At 40.1% G+C, this 22,985-nt stretch overlaps 1 protein-coding gene across 2 annotated transcripts in view; it reads right to left on the reverse strand.

Moving 5' to 3' along the window:
* LOC124233769 (exonuclease 3'-5' domain-containing protein 2) overlaps nt 1-22,160 on the reverse strand; it is a 47,067-nt gene extending 24,907 nt beyond the window's left edge. The window contains exons 1-2 of one of the 2 annotated variants that reach the window (XM_046650955.1): nt 21,245-22,160; nt 3,450-3,835 (exon numbers count right to left, since the gene is read on the reverse strand). In XM_046650955.1, coding sequence (XP_046506911.1) covers nt 3,450-3,788 — 339 coding nt within the window. In that variant the 5' untranslated portion in view covers nt 3,789-3,835; nt 21,245-22,160. Of the gene's footprint in view, nt 1-3,449; nt 3,836-21,244 lie in introns of those variants that run through there. The other variant, XM_046650956.1, reaches the window with a different exon arrangement.
* Nucleotides 22,161-22,985: the final 825 nt, after the last annotated feature.

A 22,985-nucleotide genomic window follows, 5' to 3' on the forward strand; every position in this document is an offset into this window, starting at 1 on the left:
AAGTAACTATCATGAAATCAGGATAACAGTAACCCTTAGAGGGGAGGGGAGAGACAACGATCACAAGGGGTACAAGGGCAGCTTCTGGGGTACTGGCAACCTTCTGTTTCTTGACCTAGTTTCTAGTTCCACAGCTGTTCTCTTTAGATAAATCATTTAGCTGTTTATTTTTGTTTCAGGCACTTTTCTTGATGTGTTTTATTTCACAATAAAAAGGTAAAAAAAAAAAAAAAGACTCAACGGGCAAGTTAAACACCAGATTAGACAAAGCTAAAGAAAGAAAAAGGGAACTGTCAAAGAGACCTGAAGAAATTGTGCAGAATGAATCCAGAGACTAAGATACGTGAACTATACAAGAGATTACAGACATGTAGGATTGCATGAAAAGTTGAGAATACAACTGATCAAATTCCAGCAAGAAAGAATAAGGAGGAGGAGGGAAAAAAAGAAGAAAAAACAAGGTAAAGACAATCTTCAAAGAGAATTTTAACTTTAATAAAAGACACCTATCCTTATATCCAGATCTCTCTCTGAATCTCAATATGGAAGTACAGAAAGAAGACGGTGCCTAGTCTCATCCCAGTAAATCTTCAGAACCACAAACTCAAAGAGAAGATCTTAAAAGGAGATAACAAAAAATTAGATTACTTATAAGGAATCAACATTCAGACTGACAGTTATTTTCAACAGCAACAATGGAAGCCAGAAGACAATGGAATACTAGCTTGAAAATGATAATAAGTTTCCAAGCTAGAATTTTATATCCAGTGAAAATATCTTTCAAGATCAAGAGCATAAAACAGACACTTTCAAAATAATAACAATGATAATAAGTTTATTATCAATGAGCCCTCAAGAAATGAACTTCTGAAGGATGACCTTAAAGAAAATGATTCCAGGGGCCAGTCTGGTGGCATAGTGGTTAAGTTCAGCACACTCTGCTTTGGTGGCCCAGGTTCACAGGTTCGGATCCCAGGTGAGGACCTACACTACTCATCAAGCCATGATGTGGCGGTGACCCACATACAAAATAGAGGAAAGATTGGCACAGGTGTTAGCTCAGGGTCAATCTTCCTCAAGCAAAAAGAGGAAGATTGGCAACAGATGTTAGCTCAGGGCCAATCTTCCTCACCAAAAAAAAAAAAAAAGAGAGAGAAAGAAAGAAAAGAAAAAAAAAGAAAGAAAATGATTCTAAAAAGATCTGAGAGAAAAGGAGAGACGAGCAAAGAAAAGGGTAAGTAGTGGCTGGCCCCGTGGCCAAATGGTTAAAATTCCATGCGCTCTGCTTTGGCAGCCTGGGTTTGTGGTTTCAGATCCTGGGTTTGGACCACTCCACTCATCAGCCATGCTGTGGAGGTGTCCCACATACAAAAGAGAGGAGGACTGGCACAGACGTTAGCTCAGGGCTAATCTTCCTCAAGTAAAAACAAAACAAAACAAAAAAGGATTGAAACAGATGTTAGCTCAAGGTGAATCTTCCTCACACACGCAAAAAAAGAAGGGTAAACACTTTGGCAAATCAAAACAAATACTGACTGTCTAAAACAAGAACAAAAACAATAACTAAACAAACACACAAAGCAAATGAAAGAGAAAGGGAAACAGAAATGGAAGAAAGGAGAGAACAAACATGGATGACTTTCACGAAGTTTTTCAGGGTAGCAGCTATCAGGGAAATGCAGTCACACCCGAAGGAGATGTGGCATCCAGCAAGAGTTCAACATCTATTGAAAGTCAAAATGAAGTGAGTTTTGGATTATTTGCCACTTTAATTTATCCTCGAGTCTGCACAGTGATTCAATGTATTACCATTAAGTCAAGCGCTGTTACTAACTATTCACCTCACACTACCCCGTAGCTGCTACAGTTACACTTCATTTAGTTGGAATAATCCCGATATTCACAAATGTGAATTTTCCTAAGCTACTAAAGCTCACTGTCTACTAATGTTTTCTTCTATTGTTGTTGGTGTAAATATTTCTAAAATGATATAGAAATAAGTAAATATTTCTAAAACGATATAATTTCTTATACAGAATCAACTAAAAGTACCTAATCTTTCTTGATGGCCCAAGGTCAATGGTATAAACGACTACTACTATTGCTGATGTACAGAAATACCCAGTAGCTAAGGTGAAGGGCCTGGGTGACTACTAAACACTGCTCTCTTCTTGGTCGTCACTGAATTGCATCTGGCAGCCCTTCCTACCGCCTCTGACCTTGTGGCAGCTATTCTGCTTAGGGCCTCTTTTGATTACATTTCCTGGCTCTTGGCTGTACTCTGGATATCCAGAAGACATATGTCAGGGATGTTGGCAAGGTATTATGCTGAATTAACAAAAGATGATAACTATGATTTATTTACATTTTTGTAATATCTTCTGTGTCAAGGAGATTAAAGTTCACTCTGTGAATCAGAAGGATGGAAGAGCAGGGGTAACACATTATCCTCACCACAATGATGAAACAACTCCCCAAAGTAAAGCTATTAGAAAAATCAACCAGATGGCTAGAAAGCCCTGGGCTCAAATGCTGGTTACTGGCTTTGTGGCCTTGGACAAGTAACTAAACTTTTTTATGCCTCTGTTTCCTATCTGTAAAGTGAAGATAATAACAGTTTCTTCCTACATACGATTATTGTGAAAATTAAATGAGATGATGCAAACAAAACAGCACAGTGTCTGGCTTGGAGTAAACAATGTTTCAAATTTTAACTGTTATCTTTTTAAATCCTAATTTGTGTAATAATTCCCATTTAAACAGACTTCCTTAACTACATTCTCCACAGCATCCTTAGGAAAATACTAACAAAAATATTAATAGTAGTTATTACTGAACATTTACTATGTGTTAAAATTGTGCTGAAGTCTTTATAGGGGTGATCTATCTGAAGCCTTAGGAAAGCCCTGGGAGGCAGATGCCATTACAGCCCTATTACAAACAAGTACACTGACCTCAGGGAGGGCAAGGAGCTTGTCCAAGTCTACAGACAGTAAGTGGTAAAATGGAACTCATACAGCTCTGACTCCAGGATCCATGATTATAAGCACTCCCCTGTCCAGAGAAGAGAAGCAGCTTCTCCTTCTGCTAAAATCTACTTACAAACAAGTTGTGAACAAGCCAATTCTCCTTTAATCTTATACTCTACTTGACTATTCAAGGTCCCTAGTTGGAAAAGCAGAAAAGATTTATTTGTTTCATTTCACTTTCTTTTTTTTAAAGATTTTATTTTTCCTTTTTCTCCCAAAGCCCCCCGGTACATAGTTGTGTATTTTTAGTTGTGGGTCCTTCTAGTTGTGGCATATGGGACGCCGCCTCAGCAAGGCTTGATGAGCGGTGCCATGTCTGTGCCCAGGATTTGAAGTGGCGAAACCCTGGGCCACCTCAGCGGAGCGTGAATGTAACCACTCGGCCACGGGGCCGGCCCCTCATTTTGCTTTTTAACTTACCCACTCACAGTCAATTCCAAGTACCGGGAAATCTTCTAGCTCACTCCTCAGCAAGGGCTCGATCTGATCCCACTCTGCCCCGTGAGACACAGTCACCACCTTTGCCTCGAGGATCTTCTCCTCCCACGAGGCTCTGGGGGCACTGGGGCGCAGCTGCTCTTCTTCCGGAGGGGGCGGCTCTCTCCTGTCTCGTGCTTGCTGCTGCTGCTGCTGCTGCCGCCACAGGGTCACACAACTCGTTTTACTTCTCCGGCGCTGGATGCCTTTCCAGAGGACAAACCCCCCCACAGCCACACCAAGAAGGGTGGTCACTGTCAAAGCCACTAAGTGTCTCGACATCTTTGACTTTTCTGCTGTCTAGGAAAGCATATCACTAATCCCACAACCTGCAAAACAAATGCAACAATATGTTTACACACAGAATTTAAACCAATATGGAAACTAGTTTTCCCCTAAAAAGTATTCCATTCCAATCCATGTGCCAGCAAACTAAAAAACTGCTACACCTTTCCACATGAAACAGTGATATGTTAATTTTCTCACTTTCCTACCTTCTGTACTCCATCTCCATCTCCATTCTCACCTGGGGAAACCCCCTTGCTCTCTACCAGTTGCCCGGAGATCTCCTAACCACATAAGATCATGTCAGTCAAAACAATAAGCTGGACTCTCACTTCCACTTGCTGATCTATTAGTGAGCAAATTTCAGTTCACGGGTCTTCTTCAACGTGTTTGCACTTTAAACCTTCAATCTCTAACAGCTGAATGGAAACTTCTGCTTTTCAATGAAAAAACTGAATCATCTGTAAGTTGGGGGGAAGATTTCTTTGCTTTTCTGGAAGGTGTGGCCAGTGGGGGACAAAGCACACAGGCTTGAGTAAGCGTGGATTTTCTGTTGCTCCAGAAGTCTCCGCAGTTCTCCATAGAAACAGACTCAGTTATTGAGGGTGAGCTAGGGCAGAACAAAAAGGAAGGCGGGACTAGAAAAGAAAAGGACAGAGCTTAGAGAGAGATCCAAGACGCTCAGGAGGAGCCTGCAAATTGAAATGTCCATAGGGTCAAGACAGGGTAACATAAGCAAGTAAAGCAAGCCAAGCACAAGAAAAGTGACACAGACGCCCCAGTAAATATGTAGGAACCATCTTCATTTCTACCATGAAATAGTCTCCTTATCATTTGTCTTATAACATGGTTTTCTCCATCTTTTTTTTTCCTATTTTTGACAGAGAAATAGGTATATAGTACTATTCTGTACTATTTAAAAAACCACAGTAAAAGCATAACAATAAATGGGAAGCGGCCCTTGGCCTCAGTGATGGAGACGAAACATGGAACAGCAACCACCGAGCACGAGCTGACTGATCCTGTTCGGGAAGAAGGCCCAGTGCCTTCAGATAACTTGAGTATTCAAGGGAAGTCAGATATTGGGATTTTACGTGAAATGTCACCATTTTCAAGTGTCAGCAGCAAATTCACAGTTTTTAAAACACTGTGCCAACCAAACAAAAACACTCTGGGCTCTGGGCTACCCATCTGTGGGCTCTGGTCTAAAATCTGTATTGCCCACAGACTCAGCGATCTGCCAGACTCCACCTACACTTCTCTATGGCTGACGGTTTCTCATAGAATGTGTACTGTTTTTATCACTTTTAAAAAGATTCAACAGCAAAGTTTTAAAAATAATTTAATATCTACAACAACCCTGGGCTATAATCATGCCTACAGAAATATTCGGCATTGGAGAGGAAAAATGGAATCACAACAATTATTACACTACTAACGAAAATAGTAAAATGGCTACCCTTTTTAAAAACTATTGGGGGCCAGCCCCATGGCCAAGTGGTTAAGTTCACATGCTCTGCTTCGGCAGCCCAGGGTTTCGCCGGTTTGGATCCTGGGAGCAGACACGGCACTGCTCATCAAGCCATGCTGAGGTGGCGTCCCACATGTCACAACTAGAAGGACCCACAATTAAAAATACATGACTATGTACCAGGGGGCTTTGGGAGAAAAGGTAAAAATTTAAAAAAAAATCTTTGAAAAAAAACAACAAAAAAAACTATTGGCTTTACTGCGGAAACTGTGCTAAGTACTCATATATACTTTCTCCTAAACTTTTACTGAAAAGGAAACTGAGGCTTAATGAGATTAAAGAACTTGCACAGAGAGATTTCCTAATTAAAATAATCTGAGAAAGGAGGGAGAAATATAAAAAAATAATAAATTTTTTAAAAAAATAAAATAATCTGAGAAGATATAAAAACTCTTCCCTTTCCCATGCTAAACAATACAAATGCTGGAGACAACACTGAGAAGATAAAAGTTTAATACACAATCGAACTCAAAAAGAAGAAAGGGAAATCATCAGAAATGGAAGAGTGGAAGCCCCAGGGGTGGGAGGTAACGCTGGGCAGAGATAAAGCTGGTCCATCAGCAGCCCAGGGACAGACGTCTAGGCCACAGAACCAGGGCGTAGCTGGGACCCAAGAGAGTGCCACCTTGTCCATGAACAGGAACCTGAAAGTGTGCACCCACCGTGGCCCAGGCCAGCCACCTGCTCAAGGCTGAGAGCACGACCAGAGTCCCTCAGGAGAGAGCACACCCTCAAGCCTGCACTCTGGACCAGTACAGGGCCCAAGTTATTATTATCCTCCTAAAAGGAAACCCTAAGGAAGGAACTAAAACTAAAATGGTCAGAATTGGTGAATTCTGTTGGGACCAGGCAGAGTCGATCATAAAACTGTTTCATATACACATGTTTCTACCATGCAGGAAACATGCCAGACCTCCCCAGGAGACCAGTCCCTAGATGAGCACTCACCAACAGATCAAAACAAAAGCGAGAAACCCCAGCCAAGCAGGACAGATCAGAGCCATCAAACAAAAATACCCACATCTGAGATCCGAAAGGGCCTTGAAAGTAAGAACATTCAGGGAAATAAAGGAAAATAAAATCTAAAACATGCAGAGGAGGCAACAGAAAGTAGAAATTCTACATATGAAAAATATCAGTTAAAATTTTTTAATACTCAATACACAGGCGAAACAGCAGATCAGACATAGAGAGAGAGAGAGTTACGGAATTGAAGAGAAACATGAGGAAGTTACTTAGAACGTAGCCCAGAGACAAGGAGGTAGAAAACATAACAGCGGAGCATGGAGGATGGATTGGGAAACTCAATATCCACATAATGAAGATTTGGAAGACGAAGGAGGTCAGATTTGGTAGAGTTCTCTGAGTCCCAAGCTGGATAAGTTAAATTCGCCCACAAAAAGATTTGTATAAGTTCACCAAGAAGACATAACACTTATAAGCACATATATACACCCAACACAGGAGCACACAAAGTACACAAAGCAACTATTAACAAACCAAAAAGGAGATATTAATGACAACACAATAATAGCAGGGGACCTTAACACCCCACTTACATCAATGGACAGATCATCCAGACAGACAGCCAACAAGGAAACAGTAGATTTAAACAAAAAACTAGACTAGATGGACTTAACAGATATATACAGAACACTTCATCCAAAAATAACAGATACACATTCTTTTCAAGTACACATGGAACATTTTCAAAGACAGACCATATGTTGGGAAACAAGGCAAGCCTCAATAAATTTAACAAGACTGAAATCATATCAATGGGGCCAGCCCGGTGGCATAATGGTTAAGTTCATGTGCTCTGCTTCAGTGGCCCGGGGTTCACAGGTTTGGATCCTGGGAGCAGACTTAGCAGCATTGCTCATCAAGCCATGCCATGACGGCATCCAAAAAAAATAGGGGAAGACTGATACAGATGTTAGCTCAGTGGCAATCTTTCTCAAGCAAAAACAGAAAGATTGGCAACAGATGTTAGCTCAGGGCCAATCTTCCTCACATACAAAAAAAAAAAAGAAATCCTATCGAGTACCTTTTCTGATCATAATGCTATGAAACTAGAAATCAACTACAAGAAAAAAGCTGGGAAAGTGACAAACGTGGAGAGCAAACAACATGCTACTGAACAACCAATGGATCACTGAAGAAATTAAAGGAGAAAAAAAAATATCTGGAGACAAATGAGAATGAAAATACACCATACCAACTCACATGGGATGCAGCTAGAGCGGTCCTAAGAGGGAAATTCTTGGCAATACAGGCCCATCTTAAAAAACAAGAAAAATCTCAAACACACAATCTTAAACTACACTTAACAGAATTAGAAAAAGAACAACAAACAAAGCCCAAAGTCAGCAGAAAGAGGGAAATAATAAAAATTAGAGCAGAAATAAATGAAATTGAAACCAGAAAAACAGTAGAAAGGATCAATGAAACAAAGAGCTGGTTCTTTGAGAAGATAAACACAACTGACAAACTCTTAGCCAGACTCACTAAGAAAAAGAGAGAGAAGGCTCAAATAAATAAAATTAGAAATGAAAGAGGAGAACTTATAACAGATACCACAGAAATACAGAGGATTATAAGAGAATACTGTGAAAAAACTATATGCCAACAAATTGGACAATCTAGAAGAAATGGATAAATTCTTAGACTCATACAACCTCCCAAAACAGAACCAAGAAGAAATAGAGAATCTGAATAGACTAATCACAATAAAGAGATTGAAACAGTAATCAAAAACCTGCCCAAAAATAAAAGTCCAGGAACAGATGGCTTCCCTGGGAAAATTCTACCAAACATTCAAAGAAGATTTAATACCTATCCTTCTCAAACTATTCCAAAAAATTGAGGACGACAAAATACTTCCTAACACATTCTATGAGGCCAACATCACCCTGATCCCAAAGCCAGAGATGGACAACACAAAGAAGGAAAATTACAGGCCAATATCGCTGATGAACACAGATGTAAAAATCCACAACAAAATACTGGCAAACTGAATACAGCAATACATTAAAAAGATCATATACCATGATCAAGTGTGATTTATACCAGGGATGTAGGGATGGTTCAACATCTGCAAATCAATGTGATATACCTCATTAACAAAAGGATGAATAAAAACCACAAGATCATCTCAATAGATGTACAGAAAGCATTCGACAGGATCCAACATCCACTTATGATAAAAACTCTCAACAAAATGAGTATAGAAGGAAAGTACCTCAACATAATAAAGGCCATATATGACAAACCCACAGCCAATATCACACTCAACAGGGAAAAAGTACAAGCCATCCCTCTGAGAACAGAAACAAGACAAGGGTGACCATTCTTGCCACTCTTATTCAACATAGTCCTGGAGGTGTTGGCCAGAGCAATTAGGCAAGAAAAAGAAATAAAAGGAATCAAAATAGGCAATGAAGAAGTGAAACTCTTGCTATTTGCAGATGACATGATTTTATACATAGAAAACCCTAAAGAATCCATAGGAAAAGTATTAGAAATACTCAACAACAGCAAAGTTACAGGGTACAAAATCAACTTACAAAAAACAGCTGCATTTCTATACACTAAAAATGAACTAGCCGAAAGAGAACTCAAGAATACAATCCCATTTATAATTGCAACAAAAAGAATAAAGTATTTGGGAATAAATTTAACCAAGGAGGTGAAAGACCTATACAATGAAAACTGTAAGACACTATTGAAAGAAATCAACATGACATAAAGAAATGGAAAGAGATTCCATGCACATGGATTGGACGAGTAAATATAGTTAAAATGTCCATACTAACAAAAGCAATCTACAGATTCAATGCAATCCCAATCAAAATCCCAATGACGTTCTTCATAGAAATAGAACAAAGAATCCTAAAATTCATATGGGGCAAGAAAAGACCCTGAATAGCTAAAGAAATCATGAGAAAAAAGAACAAAGCTGGAGGCACCACAATCCCTGATTTCAAAATACACTGCAAAACTATAGTAATCAAAACAGCATGGTGCTGGTACAAAAACAGGCACACAGATCAGTGGAACAGAATTGAAAGCCCAGGAATAAAACCACACATCTACAGATAGCTAATCTTCGACAAAGAAGCTAAGAACATACAATGGAGAAAGGAAAGTCTCTTCAATAAATGGTGTTGGGAAAACTGGACAGCCACATGCAAAAGAATGAAGATGCCATTATCTTTCACCACACACAAAAATTAACTCAAAATGGATCAAAGACTTGAAGGTAAGACATGAAACCATACAACTCCTAGAAGAAAATATAGGCAGTACACTCTCTGACATCAGTCTTAGACGGATCTTTTCGAATACCATGTCTACATGGACAAGGGAAACAAAAGAAAAAATAAACAAGTGGGATTTCATCAGACTAAAGAGCTTCTGCAAGGCAAAGGACACCAGGAACAAAACAAAAAGACAACCCACTGACTGAGAGAAAACTTTCGTAAGTCACATATTATCTCCAAAATATATAAAGTGGGTTAACATCCAAAATATATAAAGAATGCACACAAATGAACAACAAAAAACAGACAATGCAATCAAAAAATGCACAGAGGATATGAACAGACAATTTTCCAAAGAAGATACACAGAAAGCCAATAAGCACATGAAAAGATGCTCAAAATCACGAATCATAAGGGAAATGCAAATCAAAACTACACTAAGATATCACCCTACACTCATTAGAATGGCTATAATCACCAAGACAAAAAATAACAAATGTTGGAGAGGTTGTGGAGAAAAGGGAACCCTCATACACTGCTGGTGGGAATGCAAACTGGTGCAGCCCCTATGGAAAACAGTATGGAGATTCCTTGAAAAACTAAAAATAGAATTACCATACGACCCAGCTATCCCACTACTGGGTATTTATCCAAAGAACTTGAAATCAACAATGCAAAGAGACTTATGCACCCTATGTCCATTGTAGCATTAGTCACAATAGCCAAGACGGGAAGCAACCCAAGTGCCCATCAACTGATGATTGGATAAAGATGTGGTATATATACAATGGAATAGTGCTCAGCCTTCAAAAAAGACAAAATTTTCCCATTTACAACGTGAATGGACCTTGAGGGTATTATGTTAAGTGAAATAAGCCAGATAGAGAAAGGCAAACACCCCATGATTTCACTCACATGAGGAAGATAAACATGTGGACAAAGAGAACAGATTAGTGGTTACCAGAGGGAAAGGGGTGTTGGGTGGTGGGCATAAGGGGTAAATGGGCACATATATATTGAGACTGACAAATGATAATGTACAACTGAAATTTCACAATGTTATAAACTATTATGGTCTTAATAAAAAATATATAAAAATCATTCTCAGTTCATGGGCTGTGCAAAACAGGCAGAAGACCAGATCTAAGGAAAAAAAAACCAAAAAAGACACTAAAATGCTCATAAAGGAAGTGGATTCACAATGACAAAGAGAATGGCACTGGGCAATGAGCAGATGCGAGATTTTAACCCAAATCTATAAGACAAAAAGTGGTCAGAGAGGCGCTAGGGAGTGGCCTGGTGGTGTAGTAGTTAAGTTTGCATGATCCACTTCGGCAGCCCAGAGTTCATGGGTTCGGATCACAGGTGCAGACCTACACACCACTCATCAAGCCATGCTGTGGCAGGGTCCCACATACAAAATAGAGGAAGATTGGCACAGATGTTAGCTCAGTGACAGTCTTCCTCAAGCAAAAAGAGGAAGATTAGCAACAGATGTTAGCTCAGTGCCAATTTTCCTCACCAAAAAAAAAAAAGTGGTCAACCAATATGCCCTATGGAATCCTGAAGAGGCAGTGAAGATTATAAGGGAGCCATGATGCTGAAAACTAATGTGTTATTTGAAAAATGTAGAACAGAACAGTGCATCTTCTACCCCTTAATCCACAAGTGACTACCTGGAGGCAGGGAGCTTCCCAAAGGCAACAATTGCTGTCCTTTCTATCACCATATATTAACTTGGCTTGTTAGTGGATTTCCTATATGGAATAACATATCATGTATGCTTTGGTGTCTGACTTCTTTTGCTCATCATCCACGTTACTGGATGAATAGAAGCTTATTTCTTTCTTTGTTGAGGCTATTCCATTGTGTGGATCTACCACAATGTGTTTATTCATTTTCCTGTTGATGGACATTTGGGTTGATTCCAGTTTGTAACTAGCATGAACAAAGTTGCTGTTCCTGTACACACACACACACAAAAAGATGTATAAGAATGTTCTTAACAGCTTTATTCCTAACAGCCAAAACCTGGAAACAGCCCAAGTGGTGGGTACATCCATACAATGGAATACTACTCAGCAATAAAAAGGAATGAATTACTGATACACGCAACATGGATGAATCTCAAAAAACATTAGACTGAGTGAAAGAAGCCAGACACAAAAGAGGTACTGTATGGTTCTCTTTATATAAAGTTCTAGAACAGCTAAAACTAATCTATGGTAGAAAAAAATCTGAACACTAGTTGCCTCTGGGGGAGGAGAGTACAGGGAACAGACATTTAAGCTGAGCACTGAATAAGTGAAAAGGAGCCAGTCATGCCAAATTCTACGGAAGGGCATTTCAGGCATGAGAGAACTTTCCGGGACTGTGGTAAAGTTCCCTGTCTTGATGGGGGTTTGGCTTATGCAGGTGTACGCATTTGCCAAAATTCAGAGATCTTTCTGATTTTTCTCCTGTTGGCCTGACTGATGAATGAATAACTATTGGTTTATTCACTGTCTCTCTTTCCCACTAGAATGTAAACCCCATGACACAGGGATCCTAACTGGCTTCTTTACCACCACATACATCCCTAGCAACTAGCACAGAGCTGACAACAAGAAGTATTTATAGAATGAACAAAACTCAATTCAAGGTATTATATGTTAACATTTTATGATTTCTCTAATTCAATCATCGAATTACAAAAATCTATTCAAATGAAAAATTTTTTTTCCCTTGTTGAGCCTTGATGCTATAAAACAGCAGTATGGTTCAATACCGGGCTAGGAGTGAGAAAAATCAAATCTTGTATTATAGACTGAATATGTGTCCCTCCAAAACACATATGTTGAAACCCTATCCCCTAATGTGATGGTATTAGGAGGTGGGGCCTTTGGAAGGCAATTAGGATTAGACGAGGTCGTGAGGGTGGAGCCCTTGAGAATGGGATCAGAGGCCACATAAAAGTCAGAAGAGAGCATGCTTCCTTTCTGTGATCTCTGCCATGTGAGGACACAAGGAGAGGTCAGGAGTCGCAACCCGGAAAAGAGCTCTCATCAGGACCAAGCCATGCTGGCACCCTGATCTCCGACTTGCAGCCTCCAGAACTGTGAGAAATAAATTTCTGTTTACAAGCCACCCAGTCTGTGGTATTCTATTATAGCAGCCCGAACAGACTAAGACACCTTGCTAAAGGCTCGCTCCGGAATCCAAACCTTTCAATGCCTCGCCATCTCCTGTGACTTAATCTGCCATTCTTGTTTTTTTTAATTGCATAAAATAATTAAACAGCAAACTGATAACAGTGGTTACATAAGGTAGTAGGATTATAAATAATTCTGATTTTTCAAATTCTGTATGAGTACGTATATATTCATAATTAGAGAAAAACAAGTTTTTTTTAATGGGGCTTTTTAGCGATAGACAATGTAAATATTCCACTTAACACTTAAGACAGACGATTATATTCCTGAAATAAATCCTGTTTTAATGAATTAAACAAATATGTCAATGTGTCAGAGAGTAGCATAAGGTAGAGGATAGCAACAGGGACCCTAGAGTCTAATACCCTGGGTTCAAATCCCACCTCTGCCACTTGCTAGCTATTATACAAACTTGGACAATTTAGTGAAATTCTCTAAGCCCCAGTTTCCTTATCGGTAAATGGGAAAGACAGTATCTACCATGTAGGATCATTGCGAGGCTTCAGTAAGATGTCAATATACTTCACCCAGCACATTGGCTAGCACATTAGGGTTCAACAAATGTTGCCAATTACTACCACTGGGGTTCTACAAACCACAGAACTCCCATCAAAAGGAAAAAAAGAATCACAGAGTTAAAATTTAGGAGCCAAATTCAGCTCCCATACAATTCAAGAATCCTTTCCGTGCTAATCCTGACAGATCACGACCTGGTTTCTACCTGAATATTCTAAGAACGGAGTTCATTACCTCAAGAGGCAGCTTTTATTGAAAAGTCCTTGTATTCTCTAAAAGTTCCCTACATAGAGATTGCTCTCTTTGATGCTCAGTCTGGCTTCAAAATGACAAAAGTGTTCACTCCCTCCTGAGAGCTGCGAAATATGTTAAGACAGCTCTTACGACCTCCCTTAGAACATCTTACTTAACCCAACCAGTCTTCCTGTGACCTAGTTGACAGGCCACTGACCGTTGTGGCCAGATTCTTCTGAAGAGCTCGAAGTTTGTCAATGTACCTCTTAAAATGTGGCCCCCAGGTCTGTATTCATCATGGTCTAATTGGTGTGGACCACACTGACACTATTACTTCCCAAAGTCTGGACCCTGTATTTTATTAATGCTGTATGAAATGACATGTTTGTGAGTAGCAGAATCACACTAAGGGGTCATATAAAGCTTGTGGTAAATTAAAATTCATTGATACCAAATCAAGTTCCCCATTTTATATATTCATAATTTATACTTTGCACTTAAATCCAAAGCTTTACATTTTTCTTCTCAATTATATCTTGTTTGTTTCAGCCAAATGTTTCATCCTTTGAGACCAATTTGCATTTTGATTGTGCCTTCCCTCTCAATTAAAACATGATTTTGTAAAGAAAAGTGAATTTGTTTTCAAAGAAAATAACATCTTCTAACATGTTTTTATTAATTCATTTCTAAAAGTCATTTTTGCATATCATACTGTCTATATTTAATAACATTAAAATGAGGTTACATTAAAGGAGAAAAGCTTAAAAAAAAATTATTATTGACTTGCTTCCACTGAGAAGGGATCCCCTCAGATTTGGAGCTCCCAGGTGCACAGTCTGATTCCCAACCTAGGGGCTGGCCCCGTGGCCGAGTGGTTAAGTTCGCGCGCTCCGCTGCAGGCGGCCCAGTGTTTCATTGGTTCGAATCCTGGGCGCTGACATGGCACTGCTCATCAGACCACGCTGAGGCGGCGTCCCACATGCCACAACTAGAAGGACCCACAACTAAGAATATACAACTATGTACCGGGGGGCTTTGGGGAGAAAAAGGAAAAAAAAATAAGATAAAAAATAATAAAAAAAAAAAGATCGATTCCCGACCTATTCTTCATCATGTGTGGCCTGTGTAAAAGAAAGGCCTCAGAGGGAAACTGAAGGAGCAAATAGGGTACCTCCATAGGAGGGAACCCTGGCAACATTCAAGAAACATATTAATTTATTTTTATTGAGAGAGGTTTTGTGCAGGGTTTTTTCCAGCCAAAGGATTCACTCAGCAAACACATATACAGCACCTTCAGTAAGTCAGACATTGTGCTGGACTCTCAGTAAAAAGGGTTAAAAGGCACGATCTGCTTTCATAAATTCAGGATTCAGGAAAGGAGAAACACATGTAACGAACAATTTGCAGCACAGTGAGACAACACCAACAACAGAAGCACACAGTACACGGATGGGAAAGAGAAAGAGCGGGGTATCATTAAGAGAAACACTTGCTGAGAGAGATGATATCTGAGATCGGTACTGGCATTAAAAAATGAGCAAAAGTTCTCCAGGGGCACAAGGCAGAGAGAAGGGCACTTGAGGCAGAGGGAGCAGCAGGTGCAAGGACACAGCATGGGTACAGACGCAACACGGTGCAGGGGGAAATGTTCAAGCAAACTTTACATGCACTGTAAGTGTAAAATACTTACCGAATTTTGAAGACTCACTTCAAAAAAAAATGAAAATATCACTGATAATTTCCATATTGATGTTTCTGTGTGAGGAAGATTTGCCCTGAGCTAACATCTGTGCCAGTCTTCCTCTATTTTCTATGGGCGTGGCTGCCACAGCATGGCTTGATGAGTGGTGTATAGGTCTGCACCTGGGATCTGAACCTGAGAACTCCAGGCTGCTGAAGTGGAGTGAACTTAACCACTACACCACCAGGCTGGGCCCCCACATTGATTTTTAAGGTGATCTTTTTTTATTGTAGTGAAATATACATAACACAAAATTTATCATTTTCACCATTTTTAAGTATACAATTCAGTGGTATTAACCACATTCACAATGTTGTGCGATCAACACCACCATCCATTTCCAGAACTTCTTCATTATCCCAAACAGAAACTCTGTACCCACTAAACAATAACCTCCCATTCTCCCCTCCCCCAACCCCTGGTAACCTCTACTATACTTTCTATGAATTCCATATTCATTTTTTAGATCTCTGTTGAAGTAATATTTTGGATACACTGGGTTAAATAAAACATGTTATTAAAATTAAGTTAACCTTGTTTCCTTTTATATTTTAATGTGACTACTTGAAAACTTTATTTACAGGGCTCACATTATATTTCTACTGGACAGTGCTATGCTAGAGCATATGTAAGTAAGGAAATAGAGATGATGCTGGAACGAGTAGATGCAGGTCAAGTCATAAAGGGCCTTATATTACCTTATAAGATAAAATCTTACAAGTAGTGGAGAGCCAATAACAAACTTCTAAGGGGAGGGACATATTTCAAAGAATGCCATGTTGGCAGTGTGGGTGCTAGACCAGAGGAGGACAAGGCTAGAAGCAGGAGACAGGTTAGAAGAGTCACAGCAGTAGAGCTGAGAGGGGAGGAAGATTCAAATCAGGGCAGAAGAGGACTGGATGGAAAAGAACCACAGCTCGTAACAGAATGGCTGCATCACAATCACCTGGATACGTAAACAAGTCATAACTGTCACAACTTACAAGATAATTGTGAAAGTCTGATCAATATAAAATCAATAGCTTTCTAAGCTCATTATAAAAATATGAAGAAAATCCCATTCATAACAGCAATATATACTATTTTAAAACTACACAAAACAATCACATATACACACACACAAACCTAGGTATAAACGCAACAAGAAATGTGTAAGATCAATATGAAGAAAAACAGAAAGCTTTACTAATGACAGAGAAGACAACTGGAAGAGCAGAGACATATTAAAGCAGCTAACACAGAGCATATATCATGTGCCAGGCACTTTACACATATATGTACTCATGTATACATGACTCATTTAATTCTTTCAACAACTCTCTGCAGAAGGTACTATAATCATCCTATTTTTTTAAAAAAAAGAAGGGAAGAATAACTGTTTTACAGAAATACTCAAAACAATATATGAATTCAATACAAACTTAATTTTTTTAAACTTTTTAGAGCCAGCCCTGATGGCCTAGTGGTTAAAGTTCAGTGCTCACCAGTTTGGCAGCCTGGGTTCACTTCCCAGTCGCGGAACCACACCAGTGGTCTAGTTGCCATGCTGTGTTGGTGGCTCACATAGAAGAACTAGAACAATTTACACCTAAATATACAACCATGTCCTGGGGCTTTGGGAAAGGAAAACAAAAAAATTTTTTAAAAATGAATTGACCATCAAGAAAGTGAAAAGACAACGCACAGAATGGGAGGAAATATTTGCAAGTCATATATCTGGTAAGGGCATGTATCAAGAGTATATAAAGAACTTACGACTCAATAATAAAAAGAAAAACTAATTAAAAATGACCGAGGAGTTGAATAGACATTTCTTCAAAGAAGATACACAAATGGCCAATAAGCACATGAAAAGATGCTCAACATCATTAGCTATTAGGGAAATGCAAATCAAAGTCACAGTGAGATACCACTTCACACCCACTAGGATGGCTCTAATCAAAAAGATAAGAGCTGGCAATAATATGGAGATATTAGAGCTTGCATACACGCCTAGTGGGAATGTAAAATGGTGCATCTGTTTTGGAAAACAGTCTGGCAGTTCCTCAAATAATTAAACAGAGAGTTGCTAATCACCCAGAAAGTCCACTCCTAGGTATATATCCAAGAGGAATGAAAATATATGTCCACACAAAGGTTCACAGCAGCACTATTCATAATAGCCAAAAAGTGGAAACAATCCAAATATCCATCAGCTGATAAATGGATAAATAAAATGTAGCATATTCATAATATTATGGATGGAATTGTGTCCCCCAAAAAGATATGTTGAAGTCCTAGCCCCCGGTACCTGTGAATGTGACCTTATTTCAAAATAAGGTCTTCGTACACATAATCAAGTTAAAATCAGGTCATACTGGAGTCGGGTGGGCCTTTAATCCAACATACCTGGTGTTCTCACATGAGGGGAGAAGAGACGCAGAGACAGACTCACACAGAGAGAATTAGGATGTGAAGACAGACACTTGGGGAAGAAAGCCGTGTGAAGACAGAGGCAGAGGTTGGAGTCAACCAGCTGCAGACGAGGACTGCCAGCCACCAGTAGAAGCTGGGAAGAGGCAAGAAAAGATCCTCCCACAGCCCTCAGAGAGAGCACAGCCCTGCTGACTCCTTGACTTTGGACTTCACAGCCTCCAGAACTGTGAGAGAACACGTTTCTGTCACTGAAAGCTACTGCAAGGTGTGTGTGTCACTTTGTTACTGTAGCCCTAGGAGACAAATACACCACAGGATGGAATTTTATTCAGCAATAAAAACGAATGAGTACTGATACACGACACAACACAGATGAACTTTGAAAACATTATGCTAAGTGAAAGAAGGTAGTCACGAAAGACCACAAATTGTATGACTCCATTTACACAAAATATTCAGATCTATAAAGGCAGTAAGATAGTGGTTGCCTAAGGCCAGGGTACCGGGGAATGGGATAGGGAGTGACTGCTAATAGGTATGGGTTTCTTTTGAGGGTGATAAAAATGTTCTAAAATTAGACTGCGGTGATGGCTGCACAACTGTGAATACACTAAAAGTAATGTACACTTTAAATAATGAATTGTGTGAATTACATCTCAATAAAGCCACCTTAAGAAAAAACTATTTGACAAGCTGATTCTAAAATTATCTGGACAAAAACTGTAAGACTAGACCCCAAATATTATTATTTAAATAACGAGCATGGGAGCTGATAAAGTATATGATTTCCAACAAAATAACAATTATAATTATCATGAGGGAGTATTTTCCCTATCAGATATCAAAGTATAATACATATTTAATATACATATTACATATTTAATATATATTGTGGTATTGGTTCAGCAAAATAGAAAATTAGGCCACAGAACAGAAGAAAGTCCAAAAACAGACTGTGTGTGTGTAAGAAATTAGAACACGATAAATGTGGCGTTTCAGATTAATGGGTCAAGAATGGACTAAATATTCAGAGTGACATTGGAAAACAGTAATTATGCACAAACCATTCACACACACACAGAAATTTTTTTAAAAACTCAAACATATAAGAACTTACAGGAGAAAATATAGTCCTAAGACAAAACCCTGCTCTGCTTCAGCACTACTGATATTTTAGGCCAGAACAACTCTTTGTAGTGGGGGCTCTCTTGTGTACTGTAGGATCATTAGCGGCATCCTGGCTTCTACCTGTTGGACGCCAGCAGCACCACCACTAAAAACTGGTGTTTTGGACAACCAAAAACTGTCTCCTGACATTGCCAAATGGCCCGTCCTAGAAGGCAAAATATCTCCCCCATTTGAGAATCAGTGGGGTAGCCACAAAATACAAGATATACACAGTAAAAGACTGACACATTTAAAGATAAAACTTAAAACTTTGGTTCAACAAGGAGGCCACATGGTTAAAAAAGACAAGCAACAACTTTACAAAGTACCAAGTTTGGAATAAACATTTAAAACATATATACATGACAAAGGATTAATATCCAAAATACATAAAACACTACTATATATAAAAAGACAACTCAATAGAAATAGACATTTCTCAAAAGAGGAAATACAAATAGCCAACAATCATGAAAAGATGCTCAATCTCATGAGTAACCAGGAAATACCAATTAAAACACCAATTAGAATCATTTCCCACTCATCAGATTGGCAAATATAAGAAAGATTGATACCATTAAATGTTTAAAAGAGTTGGGGAGGGGCTGGCCCCGTGACAGAGTGGTTAAGTTCACGCACTCCACTTCAGTGTCCCAGGGTTTCGCCCGTTCAGATCCTGGGTGCAGACATGGCACCGCTCATCAGACCATGTTGAGGCGGCGTCCTACATGCCACAACTAGAAGGACCCACAACTAAAAATGTACAACTGTGTACCAGAGGGCTTTGGGGAGAAAAAGGAAAAATAAAATCTTAAAAAAAAAAAAACTGGGGAAATAGACATTATTACACACTGTTGGTGGGCAGTTTGGCATTAAATGTCCACACACTCCAGCCCAGCAATTCCACTTGCTGATTTCTGTCCTCGAGAAATGCTCCCATGGGCACAAGATGCATGTGAAGGATGTTCTCTGCCACACCATGTCTAACAGTGAAAAACTGTAAGCAATCTATGGAATCTCACATACTATGGAATTTACAGAGCAAGAATAAAGAATAAGGTGGATCTCTACATATTGACAAAGAAAAAGTTCCAAGACCCCTTTTTCAGCATAAAAACTCAAGTTGCTGAATAGGTACAACATGCTGTATATGTAAAAAAAAAATTTGTAAAAATTTAACACGAAATCTTACATACATATATCTTATACACACAAACATTTGTCAATAAATGTAAAGAAAAAGAAACAGAAAAACACACCTCAAACTGATAATAGTTCTTACGTTGGGGCAAAAGATTAAAGAACAAAAGATGGAGAAGCAAAGAGACAGGTCAAAGAGAATCTATTTAGGTTAAATTTTTGACATGAATTTTTTACAAGATTGTAGGCATGGACTCCAACTAAAACAAATATTTAAAAATAAATACATTTTATTGCTGGCGAGCATGATGCAGTCTATACAGAAACTGATAATAATGTACACCCCAAATTACAGTTATAAACCATTATGACCTCGATAAAATAATTGGGAAAAAACCCTACAAATTACAAAAAATAAATACATTTTTAAAACAAGCTCAACTTGCCCAAGATGAACCATTCCCTCTCCCTATTAAATCTCCCTTCTCCTCACTTCCTAATTCTGAAAACTAAAAACCTTTCAGTGCAGTTCCTTCTGGGCTTGCCACACAACTAAAAAAGCACGATATAAATAACTTAGTGTTTCCAAGGAGTGGGCGTCTAAGGGAGTGTGTCTGCGTCCAACACGGTATCCAAAGCCTATAAAGGTTTGAGTTTGATTACACTCTAACGAAGAGGTGTCAATTTTGTAATAAGTCGTCATTAAGGTTCTCGCTCTGATCTATCCAGGGATGCGAAAAGAGACAGAGGCGGCCGTCAGCGAGGCCCCGAGGCGCGGGCGCGGTCTGCGAGGAAAGGGGTGGTAACGGGGGGCGGGGAGGTCCCCAGGAACCGAGGGAAGGGCTGTACCCGGGGACGTGCACCGCCCGAGGAGCTGCTGGGCGCCGCGGGCTGCGCCTCCCTCTCGGCTGACCGGGTCGGGAAGCCACGCAGGTTTGCTGGATGCTCCCAAGGAGAGAAGGGGGTCCGAGGGGCGGCCCGGGGAGCAGTGAGGGCCGCGGACCCGCGTGAGAGCCCTCGTCGAGCAGCCGGGTGTAGAACCGCCCCGCCGCGGCCCAGGGGGGAGAAGAGGCCGCACCGGGGGGCGGGGAGAGGGGCAGGGCCAAGTCGCCTGGGGACCGCGGGGTCCCCGCAATCAGTCGCCCCCGCACATGGCTCCGGCCCCACGACCCGGCTCCTCAATCGGCACTGGAAACCCCCTCCGTTCCTCGCACATGCCCAGCGAGAGGCCTCGCCAGCCTCTGATGCTCGCTTACCTACGGCCCAGGACCCGACCCGAACACCTGCGGCACCTCCCGTGAAGAACTGGAACCTCCGCGGCCACCTGCGCGCACCCACCCGGATCTACTAGGGCCGAAACCACTTCCGGTCCAGCTACGGGCAAAGAGGACCTACCTCCAGCTGCGGCGTGTACAATGAGCGACGCCATCTTGTACGGAAGCTGCTGTTGCAGCTGTGGCCCCCCAGTTTCTCCGCTGCTGAACAAAGGATCTGCTAAAATTGGAAAGGCTTAACCTCTCTTCAGAAAAGTGATGTTTTTGGTTTTGTTTCTGGGGTGGTATTTTTGTTTCTTTTGGTTTGGGGTTTAAAGGGAGAAGCCTTTGGAACCCTCACATGTGCAATATGGGACATCTATTACTAATTAGCGCGAGTAGTGTTTCTCTATTAATTTTCTTAACTGTTAAGTGGTGAAGGTAAAGAGGAGAGACATTTGTTTAAATAATATATTCCTCATCAGCAGTGCATTTCATACTATAGCCATTATAATAATTTATGCCATCTTTTATAACAACCACCACAATATTTTCCAGTTATATTTAAAATCATTCAACCAGTCTTTATCAGCAACTATTATATGCGAGGCAGCTAATGTCTGCTCTGTGCTGTTGTTTTGTCATAGAATGTGTAAAACAGAAAGAGAAATGAGATGTGCGTAAGCAATATAAGGTGTAATAATAGCTGCCACTTGTTAACTATGTGCTTGCTCACAGTGTGCTAGGAACTTTGCAAAGTGTTTTACATATTTTATCTCATTTAATCCTCATAACAACCTCGTGAGGCAGTACTGTTATTTGTGCCATTTTGCATAAAATGGAGAAAGGTTAAATAAATTTCTTAAGGTAACCCAGCAAGTTAACATTGTATCTGGGAATTAAACCTCAAAGTGTCTGACTGCACGGCTTGTTTCCCTCATCCTCTCTATATATTGCCTCCAGTACAGAAAAAAAGTTCTGAGTTCCATGAGATAAGTACCAAGGGGGAAATTTCTGGCAGGTGTAGAGGATTAACCTCTTGAATTTTAATCTGCTCTATCCTGAAACATCTAAAAAACAAACAAAAATGTAAAGAGGAAATGCAGATTAAAGCCACAATGAGATACCATTACATACCCACCAGAAAGGCAAAATGAAAAGGACAGAAAATACTAAGCACTGGCAACATCGTGGAGCAACCAGAACTCTCATATGCTGCTGAAGGGACCATAAATTGGTACAATCGCTTTGTTAAACTAGTTTGGCCATTGTCAACTAAACCTGAATTTATGCATAGCCTTTCTCCCAACAGTTTCACTCCTAGGGTATATACGCAATAGAAATGTGTACATATGTTCACTAAAAGGACAAGTACATGGGGGTGGCTTGGTGGTGCAGCAGTTAAGTTCACATGCTCCGCTTCAGTGGCCTGGGGTTTGCCAGCCCGGATCCTGGGTGCAGACCTATGCACCGCTTGTCAAGCCACACTGTGGCAGGTGTCCCACATATAAAGTAGAGGAGGATGGGCACAGATGTCAGGGCCAGTCTTCCTTAGCAAAAAGAGGAGGATTGGCCATGGATGTTAGCTCAGGGCTAATCTTAGAAAAAAAGAAAGGACAAGTACAAAAAAAGCTCATACCCATACCTTGTAATAGCCCTAAACTGGAAACTACCCAAATATCCACGCTGTTAGAAGTCAGTGCAGTGATAACTCTTGGTGGAGTAATGGCTCTGGAAGAGAACA

The sequence above is a fragment of the Equus quagga genome, unplaced genomic scaffold (genome assembly GCF_021613505.1).
Source record: "Equus quagga isolate Etosha38 unplaced genomic scaffold, UCLA_HA_Equagga_1.0 220_RagTag, whole genome shotgun sequence".
NCBI lineage: Eukaryota > Metazoa > Chordata > Mammalia > Perissodactyla > Equidae > Equus > Equus quagga.